This window comes from Oryctolagus cuniculus, chromosome 19, assembly GCF_051225735.1.
Source record: "Oryctolagus cuniculus isolate XC-2025 breed Fujian yellow rabbit chromosome 19, ASM5122573v1, whole genome shotgun sequence".
In the NCBI taxonomy this organism is placed as follows: Eukaryota; Metazoa; Chordata; class Mammalia; order Lagomorpha; family Leporidae; genus Oryctolagus; species Oryctolagus cuniculus.
The window spans coordinates 71,965,921-71,990,945 of record NC_142885.1 but is presented as its reverse complement, the minus strand read 5'-3'; the positions used below and the strand labels follow the sequence as shown (position 1 = coordinate 71,990,945).

The window sequence follows — 25,025 nt, the reverse complement described above, 5'->3', positions numbered from 1 at the left end:
GACTCCATGGACACGACGTTCCTTTTGGGATTTACTTATTGGAAAAGCTGAGTTGTAGAGACAGAGACATGGAGAGAGAAAGAGAGAGAGGGAGAGAGAGAGAGGGAGAGAGAGAGAGACGACAGAGAAAGAGAGGGACAGAGAGAGAGGGACAGAGAGAGATCTTCCATCCACTATTCACTCCACAAACGGCTTTGAAGGCTGGGACTGGGCCAGGCTGAAGCCAGGAGCCTGGATTCCATCCTGTGTGGCACGGAGGTGGCAGGCACCCAGGCTCTGGGGCCATCTTCTGCTGCTTTCCCAGGCACATTAGGAGCGGGCTGGACTGGAAGAAGAGCAGCCCACCCTCCAACCGCTGCCCACATGGAATGCCTGTGTCACACACAGTGGCTTAACCCACTGTGCACGGTGCTGGCCCATATAGGGCATTCTTGCAAAACACAAACTTGTAGTGGTTTCCAGAGGTTGGGAGGGGAGGAGGGCAGCCAGAGCGTGGCTGAGGAGTGTGCGGGTGATGGAGCTGGCTGTGTGTGGCAGCTGCTGGTTACAGCTCAGACAAGCCTAAAGCGACGGAGGTGACTATCTTGTGCTGGGATTTTTCTTCTATCTCGTCGTGTGGGGAGGCTATCGGCCTCACTGCTGGGAGAGCCGGGTCAGGGCCCACCTCCACTCCTGCTGGTGTGGCCCCGGGAGGCAGCACTGACAGCTGCACTACCTGGATTCTGCCACTCCCGCGGGAGACCTGGATGCACTTCCTGGCTCCTGGCCTCAGCCCTGGCCCAGCTCCTGCCGTGCAGGCCCTCGTCTGCCTGGCAAGTACACAAAGGATCTCTAAGACATAGAAGGCAGGTGCCCGTGCTGCAGCGGCCCCGCCCAGGGCAACACTGGGGTCCCCAGCAGCAGCACGTGACCTCAGGTGGCTGATCTCCCATCAGCCTGCCGGCTCCTCCCAAGCTCAGGGCACAGAGGGCTCCGCTCAGCGCCCCAGGGAGAGCCGTGTTCCTGGAGGGAACTCAGGGTCACAGACACCCGTGGGTCGGCCTGACCAGTGCCTGGGTGGGGTGGCCCGAGGGCGGGCAGCGGCCCCTGCTGCTCTGGTTGTCCCCATTTTGTGACTCTGGGAGGATGAGGACAGCGCAGCACGGCCATGCCGGGATGACCCCTGGGACGGCAGGGCCCCTATCTCCCCTGGACCCAGTGGAGAGACTGCGGCCAACGCCCCTGGAAGGCCCAGCAAGAGTGGTAGCCCCTCACCCGCCTCCCCCACCAGGCCCTGACCTCCCTCTGTCATTGCTCCAGATAAGAGACCCCACCCCCACCGCCCCTTCCCCTCTTCCCCTCTTCCCAGAAGAGCCAGGGCCTGGCTGGACTCTGCTCCCCGTATATAAGGGAGCCTGCGGGCTGAGCACCACCACACCCAGTGCTCAGCACCTCCAGCCCCTGTGCAGCAGCCCAGCCCCGGCCTCACCATGTCTCTGACCAAGAGCGAGAGGACCATCATCATGTCCCTCTGGGACAAGGTCTCCTCCCAGTCTGAGGCCATCGGCACTGAGGCCCTGGAGAGGTAGGTGCCCCATGGGTCGCAGCCTGAGTGTCCAGACCAGGGACGGGGAGAGGTCAGGAGGAGGGACGGTGACGCAGTGGCCAGTCTTCCTGCTCACGGCCTCCACCAGCAGCTGGGGACTGAGTGACAGGAACAGGGGAGCAGGGGCTGGGCTGGGCCGCAGTCCCTGTCTGAAATGCCCGTGTGCGCTCCCTGTGGACTGCACGCTGGGTTTTGCCTTGCAAACACTGCGTGAAAGTGGGCTTCTCCTGACTGCTGGGTGTGGGGCGCCCGCCCCCAGGCTCTTCCTCAGCTTCCCGCAGACCAAGACCTACTTCCCGCACTTCGACCTGCACGCGGGCTCTGCGCAGCTGCGCACTCACGGCGCCAAGGTGGCGGCCGCGCTGGGTGACGCAGTCAAGAACATCGACAACTTGGCCTGCGCGCTGTCCAAGCTGAGCGAGCTGCACGCCTACGTGTTGCGTGTGGACCCGGTCAACTTCAGGGTGAGTGCAGAGCGCGGGCGACTGGGTGGGACGGGGCCGGGTGGGCAGGGCTGGGCGCGAGGTCCTGCCTGGGGTAGGAGTTGGGGTCCGGAGCGGCCCACGGCGGCCACCCCTGCCTGTCCCTGACCGCCCCCTGCCGCACAGCTCCTGTCCCACTGCCTGCTGGTCACCCTGGCCGTGCACCTGCCCGCGGACTTCACTGCCGAGACCCACGCCGCCTGGGACAAGTTCCTGTGCCAAGTGTCCGCCATCCTGACTGAGAAGTACCGCTGAGAGCGCTCCGCACCCCTGGACACCCCCGCCCCATACCTCTGAACCCCCCGGGCCCTCCCTCCACTCCCCAATAAACTCATGTGGACGGACGCGCTGTGTCCTGTATTCCTTGTGCTGGGGGAAAAGGGGCAGAAGCTGTGCCCTGGGGGCTGGGTGGGTGTCCCCAGTGAGCCTTCCATGCACTGAGTCAGGAGCCTGGCACCCTGTCACCCGTGACCCCAGTGTCTGAACTGGGTTCCAGCTGCTCCCGCCGTCCCAGGGGCATCCCCGAGACCTTGGAGAGTGGGAGCAGCTCTGGAGCAGCTGTGGGGCAGGGTGGGCAGGGGAGGAGGCCCCAGACTTCCTCAGGGGGAAAGGTGTCCTGGGGCCAGCACCCTCCTTTGAAATATGGCCAACTACATCACACCCACCAAACGGAAGCAGGCTGTCCTACACAGAGGCAGCCACCAGAAATCCTCTCTCACTGACACCCATCCCCTGGAACCAGGGCCCCGGGTTGGAGAGTTCGTGTCGGGGGCTCACCTCTCCTCCTCTGTTGCACAGCCCCACAGCCAGGCCCTGGGCAGGCCCCTGGTGCCCTGCTTCCTGAGTCCTGCAGGCTGGCCAGGAGCTTGCTGTGTGCCCAGGCCTCTGGCATCTCCCTCGTCCACGGCTGGCACCCCTGGAACTGGCCCCTGTCCTAGTGCAGACGCCCAGACTCCTGGCTGAATGCCATGGGAGCACCATCGGGCGTCCAGCCTGGCCCAACCCCAGCACAAGCCTGGGCACCAGCCCTCGTAGCACTCTGGGCAGTGTCAGGCCCTGGCACTGTTCTCTGCCATGGCCCCGGCTGAGCCGTTGGCAGCTCCCTTCCCACCACCAACTCCCCCTGCACAGCCCCATCCATCTTCACTCAATATAGAAAAACATTGAAGAAATAACCAGGGGCCCGCGCTGCGGCTCACTAGGCTAATCCTCTGCTTGCAGGGCGTTGGATTCTGTCCCGGGTGCCCCTCTTCCATCCCAGCTCTCTGCTGTGGCCCAGGAGTGCAGTGGAGAATGGCCCAGGTCCTGGGGCCCTGCACCCACATGGGAGGCCTGCAGGAGGCATCTGACTGTTGGCTTCGGATCAGCGCAGCACACCGGCCGTAGCGGCCACTTGGGGGTGAACCAACAGAAATGGAAGACCTTTCTCTCTCTCTCTCTCATGAACTCTGCCCGTCCAAAAAAGAAAAAAAAAGAAAAAAAAAAAAAAGAAAGAAAGAAACAAAGAAATAACCAGGGGTGGGTGTTGGCACAGTGAGAAGTCACACCCACATCCCTGAGTGCCTGGGTTCTTGGTCCTGGCTCCATGTGCGTCAGATCCATTTCTTGCACAGTGCACCCTGGGAAGGAGGGAGGTGATGACTCAAGGACTTGGGTTCCTGACAGGCACTGGAGACACTGGCTCCCGGCTTAGGCCAGCACAGCTGGAGCTGTTGCAGCTCTTTGGGAAATGAACCAGTGGGTGGGAGTGCTACCTCCCTTACTCTCTTCTCTCTGCCTTTCAAATACAGAAACATCTTGAGAAGAGAGAGACAGAGACAGGATCAGGCTTGTGTGGCCCCTGATGAAGCGCCCTTGGGAGGCCTGCATGTCGTACCAGAGTGCCCGTTGAAGCCCTGCTGCTTCCCTCCCTCAGCTCCCTGGGATGCAGTGGGTGACGACCCCTGCACTTAGGGCCCTGCCACCCAGGTGCGACCCGGATGGAGTTCCTCCTGGTTTGCCCAATTCAGCCCAGTGAAAGCATATGGGGAGTGAAGTAGCAGATGGGAGACCAATCCGAGGACTTCCCTATCTTTGTGTCACTCTGCCTTTCAATTCAGTACATAAATAAATCATTAAGAACCAAACAAAAATGAAGAGGAATTTTTTTCTGATTTATTTGAGAGGCAGAATAATAGAGAGGAAGAGTCAGAGAGACAGAGATCTTCCACCTGCTGGTTCACTCCCCAAAAGGCTGCAATGGCCAGAGCTGGGCCTGTTTGGAGCCAGGAGCCAGGAGCTTCTTCTGGGTCTCCCACATGGGAGGAGGGCTCCAAACACTTGGGCTGTCTTCCACTGCTTTCCCAGGCACATTAGCAGAGAGCTGGACCAGAGCAGAGCAGCAAGGACCAGAACTGGTGCCCCTATGGGATGCCACAGCTGCAGGTGGCAGCTTTACCCACAGGGCAACAGATCCAGCCCCACATCAAATTTTCAAATGAGCACAGCATGGGGTTGCTGTCATGGCACAGGGCCCTGTGGCTTAGCCGCCTGCACCTGGCATCAAACTGGAGTCCCTGGCAGCTCCACCTCTGACCCAGCTCCATGCTACCAGCCTGGGAAAGGCATGGGGAGGTGGCCCCAAGTGTTTGGGAGACCTGGGTGGAGCCCCTGCTCCTGGCTTCAGCCTGGGTCAGCTAAGGCCTTTGTGGCAGCAGAGCTGTGGGCCGGCAGATGGAGGAGCTCTCTCTTCTGTCTCTGCCTCTCTCTTGGAAGTCTTTCACTAAATGAATAAAATAATTTCAGCAAAACACTTGTACAAATATTCACCAGAAACAATAGAGCAGAGCAAATGAGCACACACAAGGAGGCGTCCATGCTAGCAGAGGCACAGGGTGAGCCACAGGGACACACGACGGCACGCCCGTCAGGACAGCCTGGAGGGACACGGTGGCACATTGCAGGCCGTGGCCCGTCCCTTCATGCTGACAGGGCGGGAACAGGGCAGCTTCCGAGGATATCAGAGACACACGTGTCTACCCTGCTGGGAACCCTGCACAGAAGGAAGCCTGTGTTCCCACGGAGCCCACCCCGTGAATGTTCACAGTGGCTGTCTGGGCCATAGCAACCCAAATGTCCTCCAGGCGTGCACGGACCACGTCCGGCCTTGCCCCAGAGAGGAGTCGAGTGCTGCCGCCCAGCCCCGCCCGGATGAAGGGGAAGGAGGCATCTGCACAGACTGCACCGATGACTCCATGGACACGACGTTCCTTTTGGGATTTACTTATTGGAAAAGCTGAGTTGTAGAGACAGAGACATGGAGAGAGAAAGAGAGAGAGGGAGAGAGAGAGAGGGAGAGAGAGAGAGAGGGACAGAGAAAGAGAGGGACAGAGAGAGAGGGACAGAGAGAGATCTTCCATCCACTATTCACTCCACAAACGGCTTCGAAGGCTGGGACTGGGCCAGGCTGGAGCCAGGAGCCTGGACACCATCCTGTGTGGCACGGAGGTGGCAGGCACCCAGGCTCTGGGGCCATCTTCTGCTGCTTTCCCAGGCACATTAGGAGCGGGCTGGACTGGAAGAAGAGCAGCCCACCCTCCAACCGCTGCCCACATGGAATGCCTGTGTCACACACAGTGGCTTAACCCACTGTGCACGGTGCTGGCCCATACAGGACATTCTTGCAAAACACAAACTTGTAGTGGTTTCCAGAGGTTGGGAGGGGAGGAGGGCAGCCAGAGCGTGGCTGAGGAGTGTGCGGGTGATGGAGCTGGCTGTGTGTGGCAGCTGCTGGTTACAGCCCAGACAAGCCTAAAGCGACAGAGGTGACTATCTTGTGCTGGGATTTTTCTTCTATCTCGTCGTGTGGGGAGGCTATCGGCCTCACTGCTGGGAGAGCCGGGTCAGGGCCCACCTCCACTCCTGCTGGTGTGGCCCCGGGAGGCAGCACTGACAGCTGCACTACCTGGATTCTGCCACTCCCGCGGGAGACCTGGATGCACTTCCTGGCTCCTGGCCTCAGCCCTGGCCCAGCTCCTGCCGTGCAGGCCCTCGTCTGCCTGGCAAGTACACAAAGGATCTCTAAGACATAGAAGGCAGGTGCCCGTGCTGCAGCGGCCCCGCCCAGGGCAACACTGGGGTCCCCAGCAGCAGCACGTGACCTCAGGTGGCTGATCTCCCATCAGCCTGCCGGCTCCTCCCAAGCTCAGGGCACAGAGGGCTCCGCTCAGCGCCCCAGGGAGAGCCGTGTTCCTGGAGGGAACTCAGGGTCACAGACACCCGTGGGTCGGCCTGACCAGTGCCTGGGTGGGGTGGCCCGAGGGCGGGCAGCGGCCCCTGCTGCTCTGGTTGTCCCCATTTTGTGACTCTGGGAGGATGAGGACAGCGCAGCACGGCCATGCCGGGATGACCCCTGGGACGGCAGGGCCCCTATCTCCCCTGGACCCAGTGGAGAGACTGCGGCCAACGCCCCTGGAAGGCCCAGCAAGAGTGGTAGCCCCTCACCCGCCTCCCCCACCAGGCCCTGACCTCCCTCTGTCATTGCTCCAGATAAGAGACCCCACCCCCACCGCCCCTTCCCCTCTTCCCCTCTTCCCAGAAGAGCCAGGGCCTGGCTGGACTCTGCTCCCCGTATATAAGGGAGCCTGCGGGCTGAGCACCACCACACCCAGTGCTCAGCACCTCCAGCCCCTGTGCAGCAGCCCAGCCCCGGCCTCACCATGTCTCTGACCAAGAGCGAGAGGACCATCATCATGTCCCTCTGGGACAAGGTCTCCTCCCAGTCTGAGGCCATCGGCACTGAGGCCCTGGAGAGGTAGGTGCCCCATGGGTCGCAGCCTGAGTGTCCAGACCAGGGACGGGGAGAGGTCAGGAGGAGGGACGGTGACGCAGTGGCCAGTCTTCCTGCTCACGGCCTCCACCAGCAGCTGGGGACTGAGTGACAGGAACAGGGGAGCAGGGGCTGGGCTGGGCCGCAGTCCCTGTCTGAAATGCCCGTGTGCGCTCCCTGTGGACTGCACGCTGGGTTTTGCCTTGCAAACACTGCGTGAAAGTGGGCTTCTCCTGACTGCTGGGTGTGGGGCGCCCGCCCCCAGGCTCTTCCTCAGCTTCCCGCAGACCAAGACCTACTTCCCGCACTTCGACCTGCACGCGGGCTCTGCGCAGCTGCGCGCTCACGGCGCCAAGGTGGCGGCCGCGCTGGGCGACGCGGTCAAGAACATCGACAACTTGGCCGGCGGGCTGTCCAAGCTGAGCGAGCTGCACGCCTACGTGTTGCGTGTGGACCCGGTCAACTTCAGGGTGAGTGCAGAGCGCGGGCGACTGGGTGGGACGGGGCCGGGTGGGCAGGGCTGGGCGCGAGGTCCTGCCTGGGGTAGGAGTTGGGGTCCGGAGCGGCCCACGGCGGCCACCCCTGCCTGTCCCTGACCGCCCCCTGCCGCACAGCTCCTGTCCCACTGCCTGCTGGTCACCCTGGCCGTGCACCTGCCCGCGGACTTCACCGCCGAGTCCCACGCCGCCTGGGACAAGTTCCTGTGCCAAGTGTCCGCCATCCTGACTGAGAAGTACCGCTGAGAGCGCTCCGCACCCCTGGACACCCCCGCCCCGTACCTCTGAACCCCCCGGGCCCTCCCTCCACTCCCCAATAAACTCATGTGGACGGACGCGCTGTGTCCTGTATTCCTTGTGCTGGGGGGAAGGGGGCAGAAACTGTGCCCTGGGGGCTGGGTGGGTGTCCCCAGTGAGCCTTCCATGCACTGAGTCAGGAGCCTGGCACCCTGTCACCCGTGACCCCAGTGTCTGAACTGGGTTCCAGCTGCTCCCGCCGTCCCAGGGGCATCCCCGAGACCTTGGAGAGTGGGAGCAGCTCTGGAGCAGCTGTGGGGCAGGGTGGGCAGGGGAGGAGGCCCCAGACTTCCTCAGGGGGAAAGGTGTCCTGGGGCCAGCACCCTCCTTTGAAATATGGCCAACTACATCACACCCACCAAACGGAAGCAGGCTGTCCTACACAGAGGCAGCCACCAGAAATCCTCTCTCACTGACACCCATCCCCTGGAACCAGGGCCCCGGGTTGGAGAGTTCGTGTCGGGGGCTCACCTCCCCTCCTCTGTTGCACAGCCCCAGAGCCAGGCCCTGGGCAGGCCCCTGGTGCCCTGCTTCCTGAGTCCTGCAGGCTGGCCAGGAGCTCACTGTGTGCCCAGGCCTCTGGCATCTCCCTCGTCCACGGCTGGCACCCCTGGAACTGGCCCCTGTCCTAGTGCAGACAGCCCAGACTCCAGCAGCTCTCGCACACCCTCCTGGCTGAATGCCCTGGGAGCGCCATCGGGCGTCCAGCCTGGCCCAACCCCAGCACAAGCCTGGGCACCAGCCCTCGTAGCACTCTGGGCAGTGTCAGGCCCTGGCACCGCTTTCTCTGCCATGGCCTCGGCTGAGCCGTTGGCAGCTCCCTCCCCACCACCAACTCCCCCTGCACAGCCCCATCCATCTTCACTCAATATACAAAAACACTGAAGAGATAACCAGGGGCCCGCGCTGCGGCTCACTAGGCTATCCTCTGCCTGCAGTGCTGGCACCCCGGGTTCTAGTCCCGGCCGGGGCGTTGGATTCTGTCCCGGGTGCCCCTCTTCCATCCCAGCTCTCTGCTGTGGCCCAGGAGTGCAGTGGAGAATGGCCCAGGTCCTGGGGCCCTGCACCCACATGGGAGGCCTGCAGGAGGCATCTGACTGTTGGCTTCGGATCAGCGCAGCACACCGGCCGTAGCGGCCACTTGGGGGTGAACCAACAGAAATGGAAGACCTTTCTCTCTCTCTCTCTCTCACGAACTCTGCCCGTCCAAAAAAGAAAAAAAAAGAAAGAAAGAAACAAAGAAATAACCAGGGGTGGGTGTTGGCACAGTGAGAAGTCACACCCACATCCCTGAGTGCCTGGTCTGGGTCCTGGCTCCATGTGCGTCAGATCCATTTCTTGCACAGTGCACCCTGGGAAGGAGGGAGGTGATGACTCAAGGACTTGGGTTCCTGACAGGCACTGGAGACACTGGCTCCCGGCTTAGGCCAGCACAGCTGGAGCTGTTGCAGCTCTTTGGGAAATGAACCAGTGGGTGGGAGTGCTACCTCCCTTACTCTCTTCTCTCTGCCTTTCAAATACAGAAACATCTTGAGAAGAGAGAGACAGAGACAGGATCAGGCGTTGTGTGGCCCTGATGAAGCACCCTTGGGAGGCCTGCATGTCGTACCAGAGTGCCCGTTGAAGCCCTGCTGCTTCCCTCCCTCAGCTCCCTGGGATGCAGTGGGTGACGACCCCTGCACTTAGGGCCCTGCCACCCAGGTGCGACCCGGATGGAGTTCCTCCTGGTTTGCCCAATTCAGCCCAGTGAAAGCATATGGGGAGTGAAGTAGCAGATGGGAGACCAATCCGAGGACTTCCCTATCTTTGTGTCACTCTGCCTTTCAATTCAGTACATAAATAAATCATTAAGAACCAAACAAAAATGAAGAGGAATTTTTTTCTGATTTATTTGAGAGGCAGAATAATAGAGAGGAAGAGTCAGAGAGACAGAGATCTTCCACCTGCTGGTTCACTCCCCAAAAGGCTGCAATGGCCAGAGCTGGGCCTGTTTGGAGCCAGGAGCCAGGAGCTTCTTCTGGGTCTCCCACATGGGAGGAGGGCTCCAAACACTTGGGCTGTCTTCCACTGCTTTCCCAGGCACATTAGCAGAGAGCTGGACCAGAGCAGAGCAGCAAGGACCAGAACTGGTGCCCCTATGGGATGCCACAGCTGCAGGTGGCAGCTTTACCCACAGGGCAACAGATCCAGCCCCACATCAAATTTTCAAATGAGCACAGCATGGGGTTGCTGTCATGGCGCAGGGCCCTGTGGCTTAGCCGCCTGCACCTGGCATCAAACTGGAGTCCCTGGCAGCTCCACCTCTGACCCAGCTCCATGCTACCAGCCTGGGAAAGGCATGGGGAGGTGGCCCCAAGTGTTTGGGAGACCTGGGTGGAGCCCCTGCTCCTGGCTTCAGCCTGGGTCAGCTAAGGCCTTTGTGGCAGCAGAGCTGTGGGCCGGCAGATGGAGGAGCTCTCTCTTCTGTCTCTGCCTCTCTCTTGGAAGTCTTTCACTAAATGAATAAAATAATTTCAGCAAAACACTTGTACAAATATTCACCAGAAACAATAGAACAGAGCAAATGAGCACACACAAGGAGGCGTCCATGCTTGCAGAGGCACAGGGTGAGCCACAGGGACACACGACGGCACGCCCGTCAGGACAGCCCGGAGGGACACGGTGGCACATTGCAGGCCGTGGCCCGTCCCTTCATGCCGACAGGGCGGGAACAGGGCAGCATCCTAGGATGTCAGAGACACATGGCAGCCCTGCTGTGCACTCCTCTTCCCCTCTTCCCAGAGGAGCCAGGGCCTGGCTGGACTCTGCTCCCCGTATATAAGGGAGCCTGCGGGCTGAGCACCACCACACCCAGTGCTCAGCACCTCCAGCCCCTGTGCAGCAGCCCAGCCCCGGCCTCACCATGTCTCTGACCAAGAGCAAGAGGACCATCATCATGTCCCTCTGGGACAAGGTCTTCTCCCAGTCTGAGGCCATCGGCACTGAGGCCCTGGAGAGGTAGGTGCCCCATGGGTCGCAGCCTGAGTGTCCAGACCAGGGACGGGGAGAGGTCAGGAGGAGGGACGGTGACGCAGTGGCCAGTCTTCCTGCTCACAGCCTCCACCAGCAGCTGGGGACTGAGTGACAGGAACAGGGGAGCAGGGGCTGGGCTGGGCCGCAGTCCCTGTCTGAAATGCCCGTGTGCGCTCCCTGTGGACTGCACGCTGGGTTTTGCCTTGCAAACACTGCGTGAAAGTGGGCTTCTCCTGACTGCTGGGTGTGGGGCGCCCGCCCCCAGGCTCTTCCTCAGCTTCCCGCAGACCAAGACCTACTTCCAGCACTTCAACTTCGCCACCGCTCGGCACAGGTGCGCACTCCGGGTGCCAACGTGGTGACTGCACTGGACGACGCAGTCAAGAACATGGACAACTTGGATGGCGGGCTGTCCATGTGAGCAGACTGCACGCCAATGTGCTGCAGGTGGACCCGGTCAACTTCAGGGTGAGTGCAGAGCGTGGTCTGCTGGGTTGGACATGGCCTTGAGGGTAGGGCTGGGCGCAAGGATTGGGCTCGGTGTGGGTGGGGTATTCAGAGCGGCCCTGGGTGGTTGCCGCCAGCAGATCATGACCACCCCCTGCCACGCAGCTCCTGTCCCACTGCCTGCAGGTCACCCTGGCCAGGTACCTGCCTCAGGACTTCACCGCCGAGACCAAAACTGGCTGGGAGAAGTTCCTGGAGGAAGTGACCTACGTCCTGACCAATAGGTACTGCTTGGAGCGCTCCACACCCCTGGACAGCAGGCAACCCCTCTGTGGTCCTGAACTGCCCGGGCCCTCCCTCCACTCCCCAATAAAGTCATGCCAATGGATGAGCTGTGTCCTGTATTCCTTGTGCTGGGGGGAAGTAGCAGAACCTGTTCTCAGAGGGCTGGGTCGGTGTCTGCAGTGAGGGCCTTCAATGCCAGCCCGGCATCCCGACTCCTGCGACCCTAGGGGCTGCACTGGGGATCCAGCCGCTCCCTCTGTCCCGGGGAGCATCCCCAGGTCCCTCGGAGAGTTCAAGCGGCACAGGCACTCTGAGTCCCGAAGGCTGAAGGCACAGGCTGGTCCCTGGTCTGATAAGGTTGTGCAGGGCTGCAGCGCCATGCATGTGTGATAAGCACCCCCACACACACCCGCACTCAAGTCCCGCTCCAAATCTCCCGCCACCAGAAGCACGCGGGACAGAACAGCGGTGCAGTGGGTCCTGCGGGGTTACAGACCCTCAGCGAGGCCAGAGCAGGAACTCAGTTCAGGAGCAGGGAAGAGCTGTCACGGAGCCTCACGGCTGCCTGCAGGTGCTCCTCCCAGGAGCTACAACGGGAGCAGGGGCCTGGCTTCATTCACCCCGAGGCACTCCCTGTGGTCCGTGTCGTTCCTGGGTCTTTTACTTTAAACATGCTAATATACCTCGTGATGTGACAGAGTCTAGACATTACGGGTTTTTTAAAGGAGATTTATTTATTTGAAAGGCAGAGTTACAGAGAAAGAGGCAGAGACAGAGAACAAGAGATCTTCCATCTGCTGGATGGCTCCTCAAATGGCCACAGTGGCCAGGGCTGGGCCAGACCAGTCAGGCACCAGGAGCTTCTTCCAGACCTCCCCGTGGGTGCAGGGGCCCAAGCACCCAGGCGTCTCCCACTGCAGTCCCAGGAGCATCAGCAGGGCGCTGGGTCAGAAGTGGAGCCCCCGGGGCCTGAACTGCTGCCCACACGGGACTTGGGCTCCACAGGCAGCATCTTTCCCCGCTACGCCACTACTCCGCCCTTAGCCTGAGTCCTAACCGCCTAGCCACACACGGGCCTGAAGGGATGTTGAGGGCAAGCTGAAGGCGGTGCCATGCAGCCTCGTGCTCCCCCTCCCAGCCCTGTCCAGGGGCCCCTCCCCCAATCCGAGTCTCCCCAGGCCCCAGTAAGGAGCTAGGGTACTGGGGCTCCCAGTCTTGGAAACAACTAACACAGTGAGGAGATCCTGGAAGACAGCTCCTGGCTGAGGATCCCAGACTGTGCCGGGGCCGCCAGGCAGATGGCACCCAGCCCTGAAGAGGGGTCCTGGGGCTGGGGTCTTGAGCCTGTTGTGCAGAGCTGCCCCTCCCCCACATACTGAGATCCTGTTCCCAGAGCTGTGAGGGAGGGGCTTAGAGAACTGACCCCACGTTACCTGCAGATATGGGTAAGCTGGGGTCGGGGAGTTCCCCTGCCCCCTGTCCCCTCCCACATCCCCACTCTGCACCCCACCCCTGGTCTTTGAATAAAGCTTGACTGTCAGTGGAGTCTCTGTGTCCCTGAGGTGGGGGAGATGAGCTGGAGGACTCCACGGCACACACTGACCCCCTCTGCAGCAGCTGTGGGGCAGGGTGGGCAGGGGAGGAGGCCCCAGATTCCTCAGGGGGAAAGGTGTCTTGGGGCCTTTTCTGAACCGTTGGCAGCTCCCTCCCCACCACTAACTCCCCCTGCACAGCCCCATCCATCTTCACTCAATATACAAAAACACTGAAGAAATAACCAGGGGTGGGTGCTGGCACAGTGAGAAGCCACACCCACATCCCTGAGTGCCTGGTCTGGGTCCTGGCTCCTTGCATGTTGGATCCATTTCTTGCACATGCACCCTGGGAAGGAGGGAGGTGATGACTCAAGGACGTGGGTTCCTGACAGCTACCTGAGACAGCAGCTGGAGTTCTGGCTCCTGGTTTTGACCTGGCTGGGCCAGCTTGTGGAACCTGGGAAATGAAGCAGTGATCAGGAGTGCTCTCTCTCCCTCTGCCTTTGAAATCCATAAAGGAAGGATTTTTCCTCTCTTGGAAGCCCCCCTCCATCCACTCTGGCTGGATCTCTTGATTCTAATAAATGTTATGAAATCTCTCTAAAAAATAAACAAATGAAATAAACTACAATCCAACCATGCCTTCCACAGTTTTTAGCTTTTAGTATTTTTAAAAATATTTTATTTATTTAATATTTGAAAGGTGGAGTTCCAGAAGCAGAAAGAGAAAGGGAGAGAGTGAGGGAGGCCTTCTGTGTGCCTGTTCATTCCCCAAATCGCCACAACGGCCAGAGCAAGGCCAACAGGAACCCAGGAGCCCGGAGTTTCTTCCAGGTCTCCCATGTGGGTCAGAGGCCCAAGGACTTGGGGCACCTTCTGCTGCTTTCAGGCCATGGCAGAGAGCTGGTTGGAAGAGGACCAGCAGGGACTTGAACTGGCGCCCATATGGGATGCTAGTACTGCAGGCGGCAGCTTTACCCGCCGGGCCACAGGGCCTCCCCCCCCCCCCCCGCTGGTTTTTTGTGCTACTCTAAGTGGGGAGGGAAAGGCCTTCTGCCCTGTCCCACAGCCCAGCACAGGGCCCAGGCCGGGTTGCCGGGCTCACCACTGGGTCTGTGCTCGGGGAGCCTGGGCCCTCTGCGGCTGCTGCCCCGCGCTCCCCTCCACTGTGCCCACTCCACACTCCTTCCAGGCGGCTCTGCACAGTGCTGTCACAATGCGTGCTCAGTTGTTCCCAGAAGTCATTTGCTCCACCTTTTTGCGGGACAGCTCTTCCTGCACGGGAAGCATCGGCCTGGGAAGGGCTCAAGGCACTCAGGGACTTGCGGCAGGCGGGGAAGGAAAGGGCTCCCACAGGCCTGGAGGGGCCTCAGCCCCCAGACTCCGGGGAGCGCAGGGTTGGGGCAGGACCAGGACCAGGGCAGGTGTGAGAAGGGGTGAGGAGAGCAGGGCTCAGGCGGGCCTGCACAGCTCGGCCTCCTGGACACGGGGTCTTGAGTCGGGGTCCTGAGCCGGGTGGGGGTCGGGGTTGGGGTGAGGGGGACGACCGGCCGGAGGACACCCCTTCAACTCACTCCCCAAGCAAGGGGACGTGAACCGGTGCCCATAGGGGACGCCAGCATTCCAGGCCTCCGGAATGCCACACGTGGGAGTCCTCCCAGCCAGCAAGGGGGCTGTGCCGGCGGGCACCGAGTCCTCGACAGCCCCGTGGTCCGCACAGCTCCGCACGCCCCGTGGGTGCAGCGGGCGGGGAAGAGGCCCCTACAGGCGCAGGCTGGGCGCGGAGCGGGAGCCCCGGCTGCGCCCATTTTGCGCCGCGGTGTTTGTCCCTTCCCGCGGCCGTCGCTGGGTCCCGCGCGGCGGGGCCGGCCGAGCGGCCAGCGCGGGAGGGACTCTGCTTCGCGGAGCGTGGCTCGGCGGGGCCGGGTCCAGGGCAGACGCCGCGAGGGCGCCCCCAGCGGTGGCCGGCCGCCGCGCGCCCCGGCCGCGCCGGCCAATGAGCGGGGCCCCGCTGGGCGTGCCCGCAGCACCTCGGGCTTAAAAGCGCCGCGCAGTCTGGGCTCCGCACACTTCTGGTCCAGTCCGACTGAGAAGGAACCACCATGGTGCTGTCTCCCGCTGACAAGACCAACATCAAGACTGCCTGGGAAAAGATCGGCAGCCACGGTGGCGAGTATGGCGCCGAGGCCGTGGAGAGGTGAGGACCCCCGCCCCGCCCCGCCCCGCCCGAGCCCGCCGGCGCCGCGCCCCGCTCACGGCCTCCTGTCCCCGCAGGATGTTCCTGGGCTTCCCCACCACCAAGACCTACTTCCCCCACTTCGACTTCACCCACGGCTCTGAGCAGATCAAAGCCCACGGCAAGAAGGTGTCCGAAGCCCTGACCAAGGCCGTGGGCCACCTGGACGACCTGCCCGGCGCCCTGTCTACTCTCAGCGACCTGCACGCGCACAAGCTGCGGGTGGACCCGGTGAATTTCAAGGTGAGCCCGCAGCCCGGCTGGGAGCGTCGCGGGGGTCGGCGGTCCCCGACCACACCCACCGACGTCCGCCCCTCTCTCTGCAGCTCCTGTCCCACTGCCTGCTGGTGACCCTGGCCAACCACCACCCCAGTGAATTCACCCCTGCGGTGCACGCCTCCCTGGACAAGTTCCTGGCCAACGTGAGCACCGTGCTGACCTCCAAATATCGTTAAGCTGGAGCCTGGGAGCCGGCCTGGCCCTCCGCCCCCCCCATCCCCGCAGCCCACCCCTGGTCTTTGAATAAAGTCTGAGTGAGTGGCCGACAGTGTCCGTGGAGTCTCTGTGACCTGAGGTGCAGGGCCGGCCTGGGGACACGTCCGTGCACGTGCCGAGGCCCCCTGTGCAGCTGCAAGGGACAGGAGTGGGCAACCGGCTGGTTCCTTCCTTCCTGCTTGCAAGTCCACGAGGGGCTGCTGAAAGAACCCCCCACACACACATGCACACACTCGTGCCACTCGGCTGCCTCCAGCCTGGGTCCCCGGCTCCCCCAGATCTCGGGGGGGCACTGGCTCTCCCTCAGCCTCCCAAACGTACCCACCCACCCACCCACCCACGGTGCAGACAAAACCGGAGGTCGAGTGCAGGCTGCAGATCCCAGCAGCACCCGGGGACGCTCACTCCTAAGACCCTTAGGTCGCGCTTGGGGCCAGTGAGGCCCAGTGCCCACGTGGCCACCCTGGGGCTGGCACCCCTGCCTTGAGGCAGCGGGGGCCCGGGGTGGACAGTGCCCGCGGCAGGCTTCCTTCCTGAAGAGGGAGGTTTGCCGTGCCATCCAGCCCCTGGCTAACACCAGTGTCCTCTCACGCCCAGTCTGGGGCTCCTCCTTGGAGGACACCGTGGCAGCCCCTTGGGCACCTCGGGGGCAGTGGGAGCCGTGGGAAGGGGCGTCTTCGCTCCTTGAGAGGAAGGGAGACAGGTGAGGGTGGGGCGGGACAGGTGCACCTGAGCAGGTGAATGGGCAGACTGTGGTGCCACCGTAGCCAGGAATGGTGGAGCACCGCCGTAGCCGGGAATGGTGGGGCACCGCCGTAGCCGGGAATGGTGGGGCACCGCCGTAGCCGGGAATGGTGGGGCACGGCTGAACCTGCAACACTGCCTGCTGAGGAGCAGCCGGGCGCAGGAGCCCACCCACTGGGGTGGAGACCCCGCTTCTCCAACCAGACGCCCAGCTCCGTGCAGCTCAGGTTGGGGAGCAGTGGTCATCGATGACCAGGCTGGAGACTCGGCTTCTTAGCCGCTGGCTTGCTTCCTCTGCTCCCGCCTGGGTTTTGTGGTCAGTCAGCAGAAGGGCGGGGGGGGGGGGCTCCAGTGCCCAGGTCTGTGGGAGGGGTGGAGGCACTGTGAGGGGACCACTTGGGGGTGCGGCTGGCAGGGCGTGACCCCATGTGCTCTGTGGGTCTCCTGGAGTTCCATTCAGGGACGTGGCCCCCACAAGTGCCAGGGCTCAGCAGTGGGAGACACACTGCCCGGAGGCGGCACACCCACATTAGGTGGACCACAGACGCCAGTCCTCTGCTGGCCCCGGCTGTGTCCGGCTTCCCCTGACCCCCGCGTGCCCTCTCGGGTCCAGGGCCACCTCTGCAGCAAGCAGAGGCGCTCACTTGCCTGGAATCACGGCAGGCCAGTCCTGCTTGGTTTAACCCAGAGTGGACACTGATAAGTGTCATAAGTAGAAAGTATAGCTAATTGGCGTCATGGGTATACAGCTGCTATTTAGTAGGTTAGGAATTTGTGTGTGTGGCTGTCTCTGTAATTACAATTACAACCTCAGTGCCTTAAGTCATCAACACTCAGCTTATAATGTCTGTGTGCATCTTGTTTCATAATTGGATAATGAATCTATATTCAAATTAATGTAACATTGATTTCTGTCCAAGAAAAATAAATGCAAGCATTTAAAAAATCTATGACTTTTTTTAAAAGTCCACATGTTGAATAATCCCATTTATTAAACACACACACACACACACACACAACAAGCAAATCCGTGGAAACAGAGAGGAGGTTGGTGGGCTGGAGGAGGGGCTGGAGGCACTGCCCCGGCAGTTTGGGAGTAGAGGTGGGGAGGGTCGCACGCGCTGGCTTGACAGCTCAGTGTGGGAGCTGCAAGGCTCGGCTAGGCACTCAGCAGGTGCAGGTGTTGGCCGCCCGCAACGGAACTCCTGCTGCGAGCCACCCCGACCGACCGCGCGGCGGCCCAGCCCGGGAGTCGCTGTCACCATCTCGCGCAGCGCCCGCGCTCTGCCGGGGTTCCGCGTCCTGTCCAGGTCTCCCTCTGCGCGTGTGCATAACATGTGTCTCCACTGAATGTTTCAAATGTGTGTTTTGCTGAAAGGCCTGGGGTTCAGAGCGAGCCCGAAAGTGGCGGACCGAGACTGCGTGCGTGCGCGGGCCTCCGGGTGCGCGCGGCGGCGCCGCGGGGCGGGACGGGCCTGCGCCACGCCCCCAGAGGCCCGCGGGGACCCGGCCCGCCGCGCCCGCCGCGCCCGCCGCGCCCGCCGCTGCCCGCCGCTGCCCGCCGCTGCCCGCCGCTGCGGGATGGCGCTGTCGGCGGCGGAGCGGGCGCTGCTGCGCGCCCTGTGGAAGAAGCTGGGGAGCAACGTGGGCGTCTACGCGACCGAGGCCCTGGAGAGGTGCGCACCGGGAGGGCGCCCCCGGCCCGCCGCGCCCCGCGCCCGCGGGGCCCCCACACGCACCACATCCCCCTCCTCCCGCAGAACCTTGGAGGCCTTCCCGCGCACCAAGATCTACTTCTCCCACATGGACCTGAGCCCGGGCTCCGCCCAGGTCAGAGCCCACGGCCGCAAGGTGGCCGACGCGCTGACCCTCGCCGCAGACCACCTGGACGACCTGCCCGGCGCCCTGTCCGCTCTGAGCGACCTGCACGTGCGCACGCTGCGCGTGGACCCCCACCACTTCGGGGTGAGCGCCGGGACTTCGCCGGGGAGGGGGCTCCCCTAGGCGGGGTGGGGGAGGAGAATCGATGGACCGCGAGCGGGAACGACCCCTCCCTGCAGCTGCTGGGCCACTGTCTGCTGGTGACCCTCGCCCGGCACTACCCTGGAGACTTCGGCCCCGCCATGCACGCCTCGGTGGACAAATTCCTGCACCACGTGATCTCGGCGCTGACCTCCAAGTACCGCTGAATGGAGGGTGGGAGGTCGTGGGACGCCCCGCCCCCCGCGACGCCGTCGCGTTGGAGTAAAGCCCCGGGGCAGCAGCCTGAACCGAGTGCTCCCTGGGGATGCGTGTGTGGGGATGGCCTCGGGTCCGCAAACCAAGGGGCTGGCGGGTTTGGGGCACCAGGTCCCAAATTCCAATTCCTTGGCCTTGGCCAGGAGGGTGGCAGGCGGGAGGTGGTCGGGGGGCTGTTGATGCCCAGTCCAGGCCCTTCGCAGTACTGCTCGCTTAGTCCTCCTGGACTCCGCTCAAACCCAGCTGCACAGGCCTGGTCCCAGGCCGAGGCCCTTCTGTCTCCCGGGGCGGAGTCCGGCCTAGGCCCTGGCAGCCGCACAGCGTACAATCGGGGAAGGGAGCCCCCTGCTGCCCAGCGCAGGAACCGGGCCCTGGACGTCGGAGGTCCGTGGCGAGACAGGACCCCTGGACCAGCCTTGCAGCCCACGGGGCTGGCGGGACCCCACCCCTCCCTGGAAAGCCAGAGCTGCCCTCGCTCAGGATTTTGCCTCAGATGTGCAGTCACGGCCACTGCAGAAACTCCACCTTCTGTCCCTACTTCTTCGAGGTCCACGTGACACTCGGCAAACTCACTCCTGCACGGCAGTACCGCTCGGCAGAAGCAGCCACATGGAGACACACAGCATTCTTTTGAGAGGGTTGATTTGAGAGGCAGAGTGATGAGGGGTGGGGTGGGGGAAGGTCTTCCACCGCTGGTTCACTCCCCAGACCTGCGATGTCCGAGGCCAGGAACCTGGAGCTCCATCCGGGTCTCCGACCGCATCTGCCCTCCCCGGCACCTGGATCAGAAGTGCACAGGAGCTGGGACTTGAGCCAGGCACTGCTACGTGGGACAAGGATGTCTGTAAACTGTGATTTCTGGGGCGCCTGCGAGGTGTTCCCAGGAGAGAAGCGAGCTCAGGGGAAGATCCGCCGGCGTGGGTGTCGGGCCTAGCAGCCGAGATGCCCAGGCTGTGCCAGGACTTGATGCCTGGCTCCTGCGGACTCTGGGGGGTGACAGTCACTTCAAGCACCTGGGCCCCTGCCACCCATGTGGGAGCCCTGCATTTCCAGTCTGGGCTCCTGGCGTTGGCTTGGCCCGGCCACCGCCACTGCGGGCACCGGCAGTGAGCCAGATGGAAGGTCCGTCCCTTTCACATAAATATTTGTGTAGTTTGGTGGGGTTTAGTGTATTTGCAGTGCTGGGTGCCCTGGCTCACCACGTTCTGGAACTTTTCTTCTTTAAAGATTTATCCATTTGTAAGCAGCTGGGACTGGGCCAGGCTGAAGCCAGGAGCCTCCGGCATTCGTGGCAGGGGCCCAGCTGCTGCCTCCCCAGGGGCGTTAGTGGGACGCTGGGTTGGGAACTGAGCAGCTGGGCCTCAAACCAACACTGACACGTGCTTAACCCGCGAGCCCCATCGGGGCACCGAGACCGCAACTTCTAGAGGACCACAATGCTGACGACGGTGCTTTGTCTGCCAAGACGCCCATGCAGTGTGGGGCAGGTGTTTAGCTCAGCTGTTAGGGAGCTCCTCGCTCCGGCTTCTCGCGCATGTAGTGCCGGCTCAAGTCGTTGGGTTCCTGCCCCCCACATGGGAGACCCGCACTCAACTCCTGTCTCCCAGAGAGAAGTTAACTACTGGAGGAGGGCTCTCCATTTACCTCCGAAACAATAAATTTAAAAATTATTTTTAAAGATTTATTTGAAAGGCAGAGTTTCAGGGAGAGACAGAGACTGAGTGAGATCTTCCATCTGATGTTTCACTCCACTAACGGCAGCGATAGCAGGAGCAGGGTGGATCCGCAGCTGGGAGCCAGGAGCCGGGAACTTCCTCCACGTCTCCCAGTGGGTGCAGGGGCCCAAGCACCCAGGCGTCTCCCACTGCAGTCCCAGGAGCATCAGCAGGGCGCTGGGTCAGAAGTGGAGCCCCCGGGGCCTGAACTGCTGCCCACACGGGACTTGGGCTCCACAGGCAGCATCTTTCCCCGCTACGCCACTACTCCACCCTTAGCCTGAGTCCTAACAGCCTAGCCACACACGGGCCTGAAGGCATGTTGAGGGCAAGCTGAAGGCGGTGCCATGCAGCCTCGTGCTCCCCCTCCCAGCCCTGTCCAGGGGCCCCTCCCCCAATCCGAGTCTCCCCAGGCCCCAGTAAGGAGCTAGGGTACTGGGGCTCCCAGTCTTGGAAACAACTAACACAGTGAGGAGATCCTGGAAGACAGCTCCTGGCTGAGGATCCCAGACTGTGCCGGGGCCGCCAGGCAGATGGCACCCAGCCCTGAAGAGGGGTCCTGGGGCTGGGGTCTTGAGCCTGTTGTGCAGAGCTGCCCCTCCCCCACATACTGAGATCCTGTTCCCAGAGCTGTGAGGGAGGGGCTTAGAGAACTGACCCCACGTTACCTGCAGATATGGGTAAGCTGGACCGGGGAGTTCCCCTGCCCCCTGTCCCCTCCCGCATCCCCACTCTGCACCCCACCCCTGGTCTTTGAATAAAGCTTGAATGTCAGTGGAGTCTCTGTGTCCCTGAGGTGGGGGAGATGGGCTGGAGGACTCCACGGGCACACACTGACCCCCTCTGCAGAAGCTGTGGGGCAGGAGTGGGCAGGGGAGGAGGCCCCAGACTTCCTCAGGGGGAAAGGTGTCCGGGGCCAGCACCCTCCTTTGAAATATGGCCAACTACATCACACCCACCAAACAGAAGCAGGCTGTCCTACACAGAGGCAGCCACCAGAAATCCTCTCTCACTGACACCCATCCCCTGGAACCAGGGCCCCGGGTTGGAGAGTTCGTGTCGGGGGCTCCCCTCCCCTCCTCTGTTGCACAGCCCCAGAGCCAGACCCTGGGCAGGCCCCTGGTGCCCTGCTTCCTGAGTCCTGCAGGCTGGCCAGGAGCTTGCTGTGTGCCCAGGCCTCTGGCATCTCCCTCGTCCACGGCTGGCACCCCTGGAACTGGCCCCTGTCCTAGTGCAGACAGCCCAGACTCCGGCAGCTCTGGCACACCTTCCTGGCTGAATGCCCTGGGAGCGCCATCAGGCGTCCAGCCTGGCCCAACCCAGCACAAGCCTGGGCACCAGCCCTCGTAGCACTCTGGGCAGTGTCAGGCCCTGGCACCGCTTTCTCTGCCATGGCCCCGGCTGAGCCGTTGGCAGCTCCCTCCCCACCACCAACTCCCCCTGCACAGCCCCATCCATCTTCACTCAATATACAAAAACACTGAAGAAATAACCAGGGGTGTGTGTTGGCACAGTGAAAAGTCACACCCACATCCCTGAGTGCCTGGGTCTGGGTCCTGGCTCCATGTGCGTCAGATCCATTTCTTGCACATGCACCCTGGGAAGGAGGGAGGTGATGACTCAAGGACTTGGGTTCCTGACAGGCTTGGAGACACTGGCTCCCGGCTTAGGCCAGCACAGCTGGAGCTGTTGCAGCTCTTTGGGAAGTGAACCAGTGGGTGGGAGTGCTACCTCCCTTACTCTCTTCTCTCTGTCTTTCAAATACAGAAACATCTTGACAGAGAGAGACAGAGACAGGATCAGGCGTTGTGTGGCCCCTGATGAAGCGCCCTTGGGAGGCCTGCATGTCGTACCAGAGTGCCCGTTGAAGCCCTGCTGCTTCCCTCCCTCAGCTCCCTGGGATGCAGTGGGTGACGACCCCTGTACTTAGGGCCCTGCCACCCAGGTGCGACCCGGATGGAGTTCCTCCTGGTTTGCCCAGCTCAGCCCAGTGAAAGCATATGGGGAGTGAAGTAGCAGATGGGAGACCAATCCGAGGACTTCCCTATCTTTGTGTCACTCTGCCTTTCAATTCAGTACATAAATAAATAAGTCATTCAAAACAAAATTAGGCCGGATCCGCAGCTCAGTAGGCTAATCCTCGGCCTGCGGCGCCGGCACCCCGGGTTCTAGTCCCGGCTGGGGCACCGGATTCTGTCCGGTTGCTCCTCTTCCAGTCCAGCTCTCTGCCCTGGCCCGGGAGTGCAGTGGAGGATGGCCCAGGTCCTTGGGCCCTGCACCCGCATGGGAGACCAGGAGGAAGCACCTGGCTCCGGGCTTCGGATCAGCATGGTGTACCGGCCGCAGCAGCCATTGGAGGGTGAACCAATGGAAAAGGAATGAGCACAGCATGGGGTTGCTGTCATGGCACAGGGCCCTGTGGCTTAGCCGCCTGCACCTGGCATCAAACTGGAGTCCCTGGCGCTCCACCTCTGACCCAGCTCCATGCTACCAGCCTGGGAAAAGCAGGGGACGGTGGCCCCAAGTGTTTGGGCCCTTGAACCCACCTGGGAGACCTGGGTGGAGCCCCTCTCCTGGTTTCAGCCTGGGTCACTTAAGGCCTTTGTGGCAGCAGAGCTGTGGGCCGGCAGTGGAGGAGCTCTCTTTCCCTGTCTCTCCCGCTCTCTTGGAAGTCTTTCAATAAATCAATAAAAGAGAAGGAAGCCTGTGTTCCCACGGAGCCCACCCCGTGAATGTTCACAGCGGCTGTCTGGGCCATAGCAACCCAAATGTCCTCAAGGCGTGAACGGACCACGTCCGGCCTTGCCCCAGAGAGGAGTCGAGTGCTGCCGCCCAGCCCCGCCCGGATGAAGGGGAAGGAGGCATCTGCACAGACTGCACCGACGACTCCATGGACACGACGTTCCTTTTGGGATTTACTTATTGGAAAAGCTGAGTTGTAGAGACAGAGACATGGCGAGAGAAAGAGAGAGAGGGACACAAAGAGAGAGAGGGACAGAGAGAGAGAGGGACAGAGAGAGATCTTCCATCCAGGGTTCACTCCACAAACGGCTTCGAAGGCTGGGACTGGGCCAGGCTGGAGCCAGGAGCCTGATTCCATCCTGTGTGGCACGGAGGTGGCAGGCACCCAGGCTCTGGGGCCATCTTCTGCTGCTTTCCCAGGCACTGTAAGAGGGAGCTGGACTGTGTGGCAGGAAGGAACAGGGGAGCCCTGGCTCGGCTGGGCCGCAGTCCCTGTCTGAAATGCCCGTGTGCGCTCCCTGTGGACTGCACGCTGGGTTTTGCCTTGCAAAGACTGTGTAAAATGTGCTTTCCTGACTGCCGGGTGTGGGGCCCCCTCCCCCGGCTCTTCCTCAGATTCCCAAATACCAGGACCCACTTCTCGCACATCCCCCGCATACGGCCTCGGCGCAGGTGCACACTCATGGCGTCAAGCTGGCATGGCGGTGGACAACGCGGTCAAGAACATGGACAACTTGGATGGCACGCTGTCCACGCTGAGGCACACGCTCCCCTACATGCTTCGCGTGGACCCGGTCAACTTCAGGGTGAGCGCAGAGCACAGACTCCCTCCTGTGGGCAGGGTTGGGGTCTGGGGCTGCCCACCCGCCCTGACTGCCCCCTGCCACGCAGCTGCTGCCCAACTGCCTGCTGGTCACCCTGGCCGGGTACCTGTCCAGGGACTTCACCGCCGAGTCGCAACTCACCTGGGACAAGTTCCTGCGCCACGTGTTCATCATCCTGACCGAGAAGTACCCCTGAGAACACTCAGCACCCCTGGACAGCCGGACACCCCTCCCGTGTCCCTGACCCGCCCGGGCACCCTCTCCACTCCCCAATAAACTCATGCAGAAGGATGAGCTGTGTCCCGCGTTCCTTGTGCCAGGGGAAAGGGGCAGAAGCTGTGCCCAGCGGGCCGGGTCGGTGTCCGCAGTGCAGGCCGACTCCCGCGACCCTAGGGGCTGCACTGGGGATCCAGCCGCTCCCTCCATCCCGGGGAGCATCCCCAGGTCCCTCGGAGAGTTCGAGCGGCACAGGCGCTCTGAGTCCCGCAGGCTGAAGGCTGGGCACTCCTTTGGCACAGGCCGGTCGTTGATCTGATAAGGTCATGCAGGGCGATGGCGCCGGCGCATCCGGGTCCCGCTCCAGATCTCTGGCCAGGATCACACATCCGGGAGGTGCTGGGGCACAGTGGGTCCTGCGGGGATACAGACCCTCAGCGAGGCCAGAGCAGGAACTCAGTTCAGGAGCAGGGAAGAGCTGTCACTAGCCGTCAAGTCAGCTAAGGCCTTCGTGGCAGCAGAGCTGTGGGCCGGCAGATGGAGGAGCTCTCTCTTCTGTCTCTGCCTCTCTCTTGGAAGTCTTTCACTAAATGAATAAAATAATTTCAGCAAAACACTTGTACTAATATTCACCAGAAACAATAGAGCAGAGGCGTCCATGCTAGCAGAGGCACAGGGTGAGCCACAGGGACACACGACGGCACGCTGTCAGGACAGCCCGGAGGGACACGGTGGCACATTGCAGGCCGTGGCCCGTCCCTTCATGCCGACAGGGCGGGAACAGGGCAGCATCCTAGGATGTCAGAGACACACGTGTCTACCCTGCTGGGAACCCTGCACAGAAGGAAGCCTGTGTTCCCACGGAGCC

General features: G+C 62.1%; 6 protein-coding genes across 7 annotated transcripts; all 6 read left to right on the top strand.

Moving 5' to 3' along the window:
- Positions 1–1,395: 1,395 nt before the first annotated feature.
- Positions 1,396–2,375, top strand: LOC138846943 (hemoglobin subunit zeta). The gene is made up of 3 exons (XM_070064224.2): positions 1,396–1,564; positions 1,845–2,049; positions 2,194–2,375. Exons 1-3 carry the CDS (start codon positions 1,470–1,472, stop codon positions 2,320–2,322), a joined length of 429 nt encoding a protein of 142 aa, XP_069920325.1. The 5' UTR covers positions 1,396–1,469; the 3' UTR covers positions 2,323–2,375.
- Positions 2,376–6,764: 4,389 nt separating this feature from the next.
- Positions 6,765–7,706, top strand: HBZ0 (zeta globin). 2 transcript variants are annotated; one of them, NM_001171415.1, is made up of 3 exons: positions 6,765–6,859; positions 7,140–7,344; positions 7,489–7,617. In NM_001171415.1, exons 1-3 carry the CDS (start codon positions 6,765–6,767, stop codon positions 7,615–7,617), a joined length of 429 nt encoding a protein of 142 aa, NP_001164886.1. The 2 variants fall into 2 exon arrangements, with proteins under 2 accessions (NP_001164886.1, XP_089176768.1); XM_089320642.1 differs by having other exon boundaries at positions 6,837–7,344; positions 7,489–7,706.
- Positions 7,707–10,487: 2,781 nt separating this feature from the next.
- On the top strand, positions 10,488–11,595 carry LOC100357885 (hemoglobin subunit zeta). Its single transcript, XM_089320838.1, is given in 5 exon segments — positions 10,488–10,665; positions 10,946–10,989; positions 10,992–11,093; positions 11,096–11,148; positions 11,293–11,595. Coding segments are annotated over 5 exon segments (597 nt in total). The 5' UTR covers positions 10,488–10,570.
- Positions 11,596–15,013: 3,418 nt separating this feature from the next.
- On the top strand, positions 15,014–15,725 carry HBA (alpha-hemoglobin). The gene is given in 3 exon segments (NM_001082389.2): positions 15,014–15,144; positions 15,222–15,426; positions 15,510–15,725. Coding segments are annotated over 3 exon segments (429 nt in total). The 5' UTR covers positions 15,014–15,049; the 3' UTR covers positions 15,639–15,725.
- A 2,193-nt stretch (positions 15,726–17,918) lies between these two features.
- LOC149120675 (hemoglobin subunit theta-1-like) lies at positions 17,919–18,692 on the top strand. The gene is made up of 3 exons (XM_070064222.2): positions 17,919–18,098; positions 18,183–18,387; positions 18,483–18,692. Exons 1-3 carry the CDS (start codon positions 18,004–18,006, stop codon positions 18,609–18,611), a joined length of 429 nt encoding a protein of 142 aa, XP_069920323.2. The 5' UTR covers positions 17,919–18,003; the 3' UTR covers positions 18,612–18,692.
- Positions 18,693–21,147: 2,455 nt separating this feature from the next.
- On the top strand, positions 21,148–24,224 carry LOC127490061 (hemoglobin subunit zeta). The gene is made up of 2 exons (XM_051842108.3): positions 21,148–23,923; positions 24,009–24,224. Exons 1-2 carry the CDS (start codon positions 23,816–23,818, stop codon positions 24,135–24,137), a joined length of 237 nt encoding a protein of 78 aa, XP_051698068.1. The 5' UTR covers positions 21,148–23,815; the 3' UTR covers positions 24,138–24,224.
- The last annotated feature ends 801 nt before the right edge of the window (positions 24,225–25,025 follow it).

Excerpts from the sequence above, each read along its gene's own strand:
- LOC138846943 (XM_070064224.2), top strand. The coding sequence starts at position 1,470 with ATGTCTCTGACCAAGAGCGAGAGGACCATCATCATGTCCCTCTGGGAC. Across the intron at positions 1,565-1,844 it reads GGCACTGAGGCCCTGGAGAG|GCTCTTCCTCAGCTTCCCGC; the intron begins GTAGGTGCCCCA and ends GCCCGCCCCCAG. Across the intron at positions 2,050-2,193 it reads TGGACCCGGTCAACTTCAGG|CTCCTGTCCCACTGCCTGCT; the intron begins GTGAGTGCAGAG and ends CCTGCCGCACAG.
- HBZ0 (XM_089320642.1), top strand. The coding sequence starts at position 6,871 with ATGGGTCGCAGCCTGAGTGTCCAGACCAGGGACGGGGAGAGGTCAGGA. Across the intron at positions 7,345-7,488 it reads TGGACCCGGTCAACTTCAGG|CTCCTGTCCCACTGCCTGCT; the intron begins GTGAGTGCAGAG and ends CCTGCCGCACAG.
- LOC149120675 (XM_070064222.2), top strand. The coding sequence starts at position 18,004 with ATGGCGCTGTCGGCGGCGGAGCGGGCGCTGCTGCGCGCCCTGTGGAAG. Across the intron at positions 18,099-18,182 it reads GCGACCGAGGCCCTGGAGAG|AACCTTGGAGGCCTTCCCGC; the intron begins GTGCGCACCGGG and ends CTCCTCCCGCAG. Across the intron at positions 18,388-18,482 it reads TGGACCCCCACCACTTCGGG|CTGCTGGGCCACTGTCTGCT; the intron begins GTGAGCGCCGGG and ends CCCTCCCTGCAG.
- LOC127490061 (XM_051842108.3), top strand. The coding sequence starts at position 23,816 with ATGGCGGTGGACAACGCGGTCAAGAACATGGACAACTTGGATGGCACG. Across the intron at positions 23,924-24,008 it reads TGGACCCGGTCAACTTCAGG|CTGCTGCCCAACTGCCTGCT; the intron begins GTGAGCGCAGAG and ends CCTGCCACGCAG.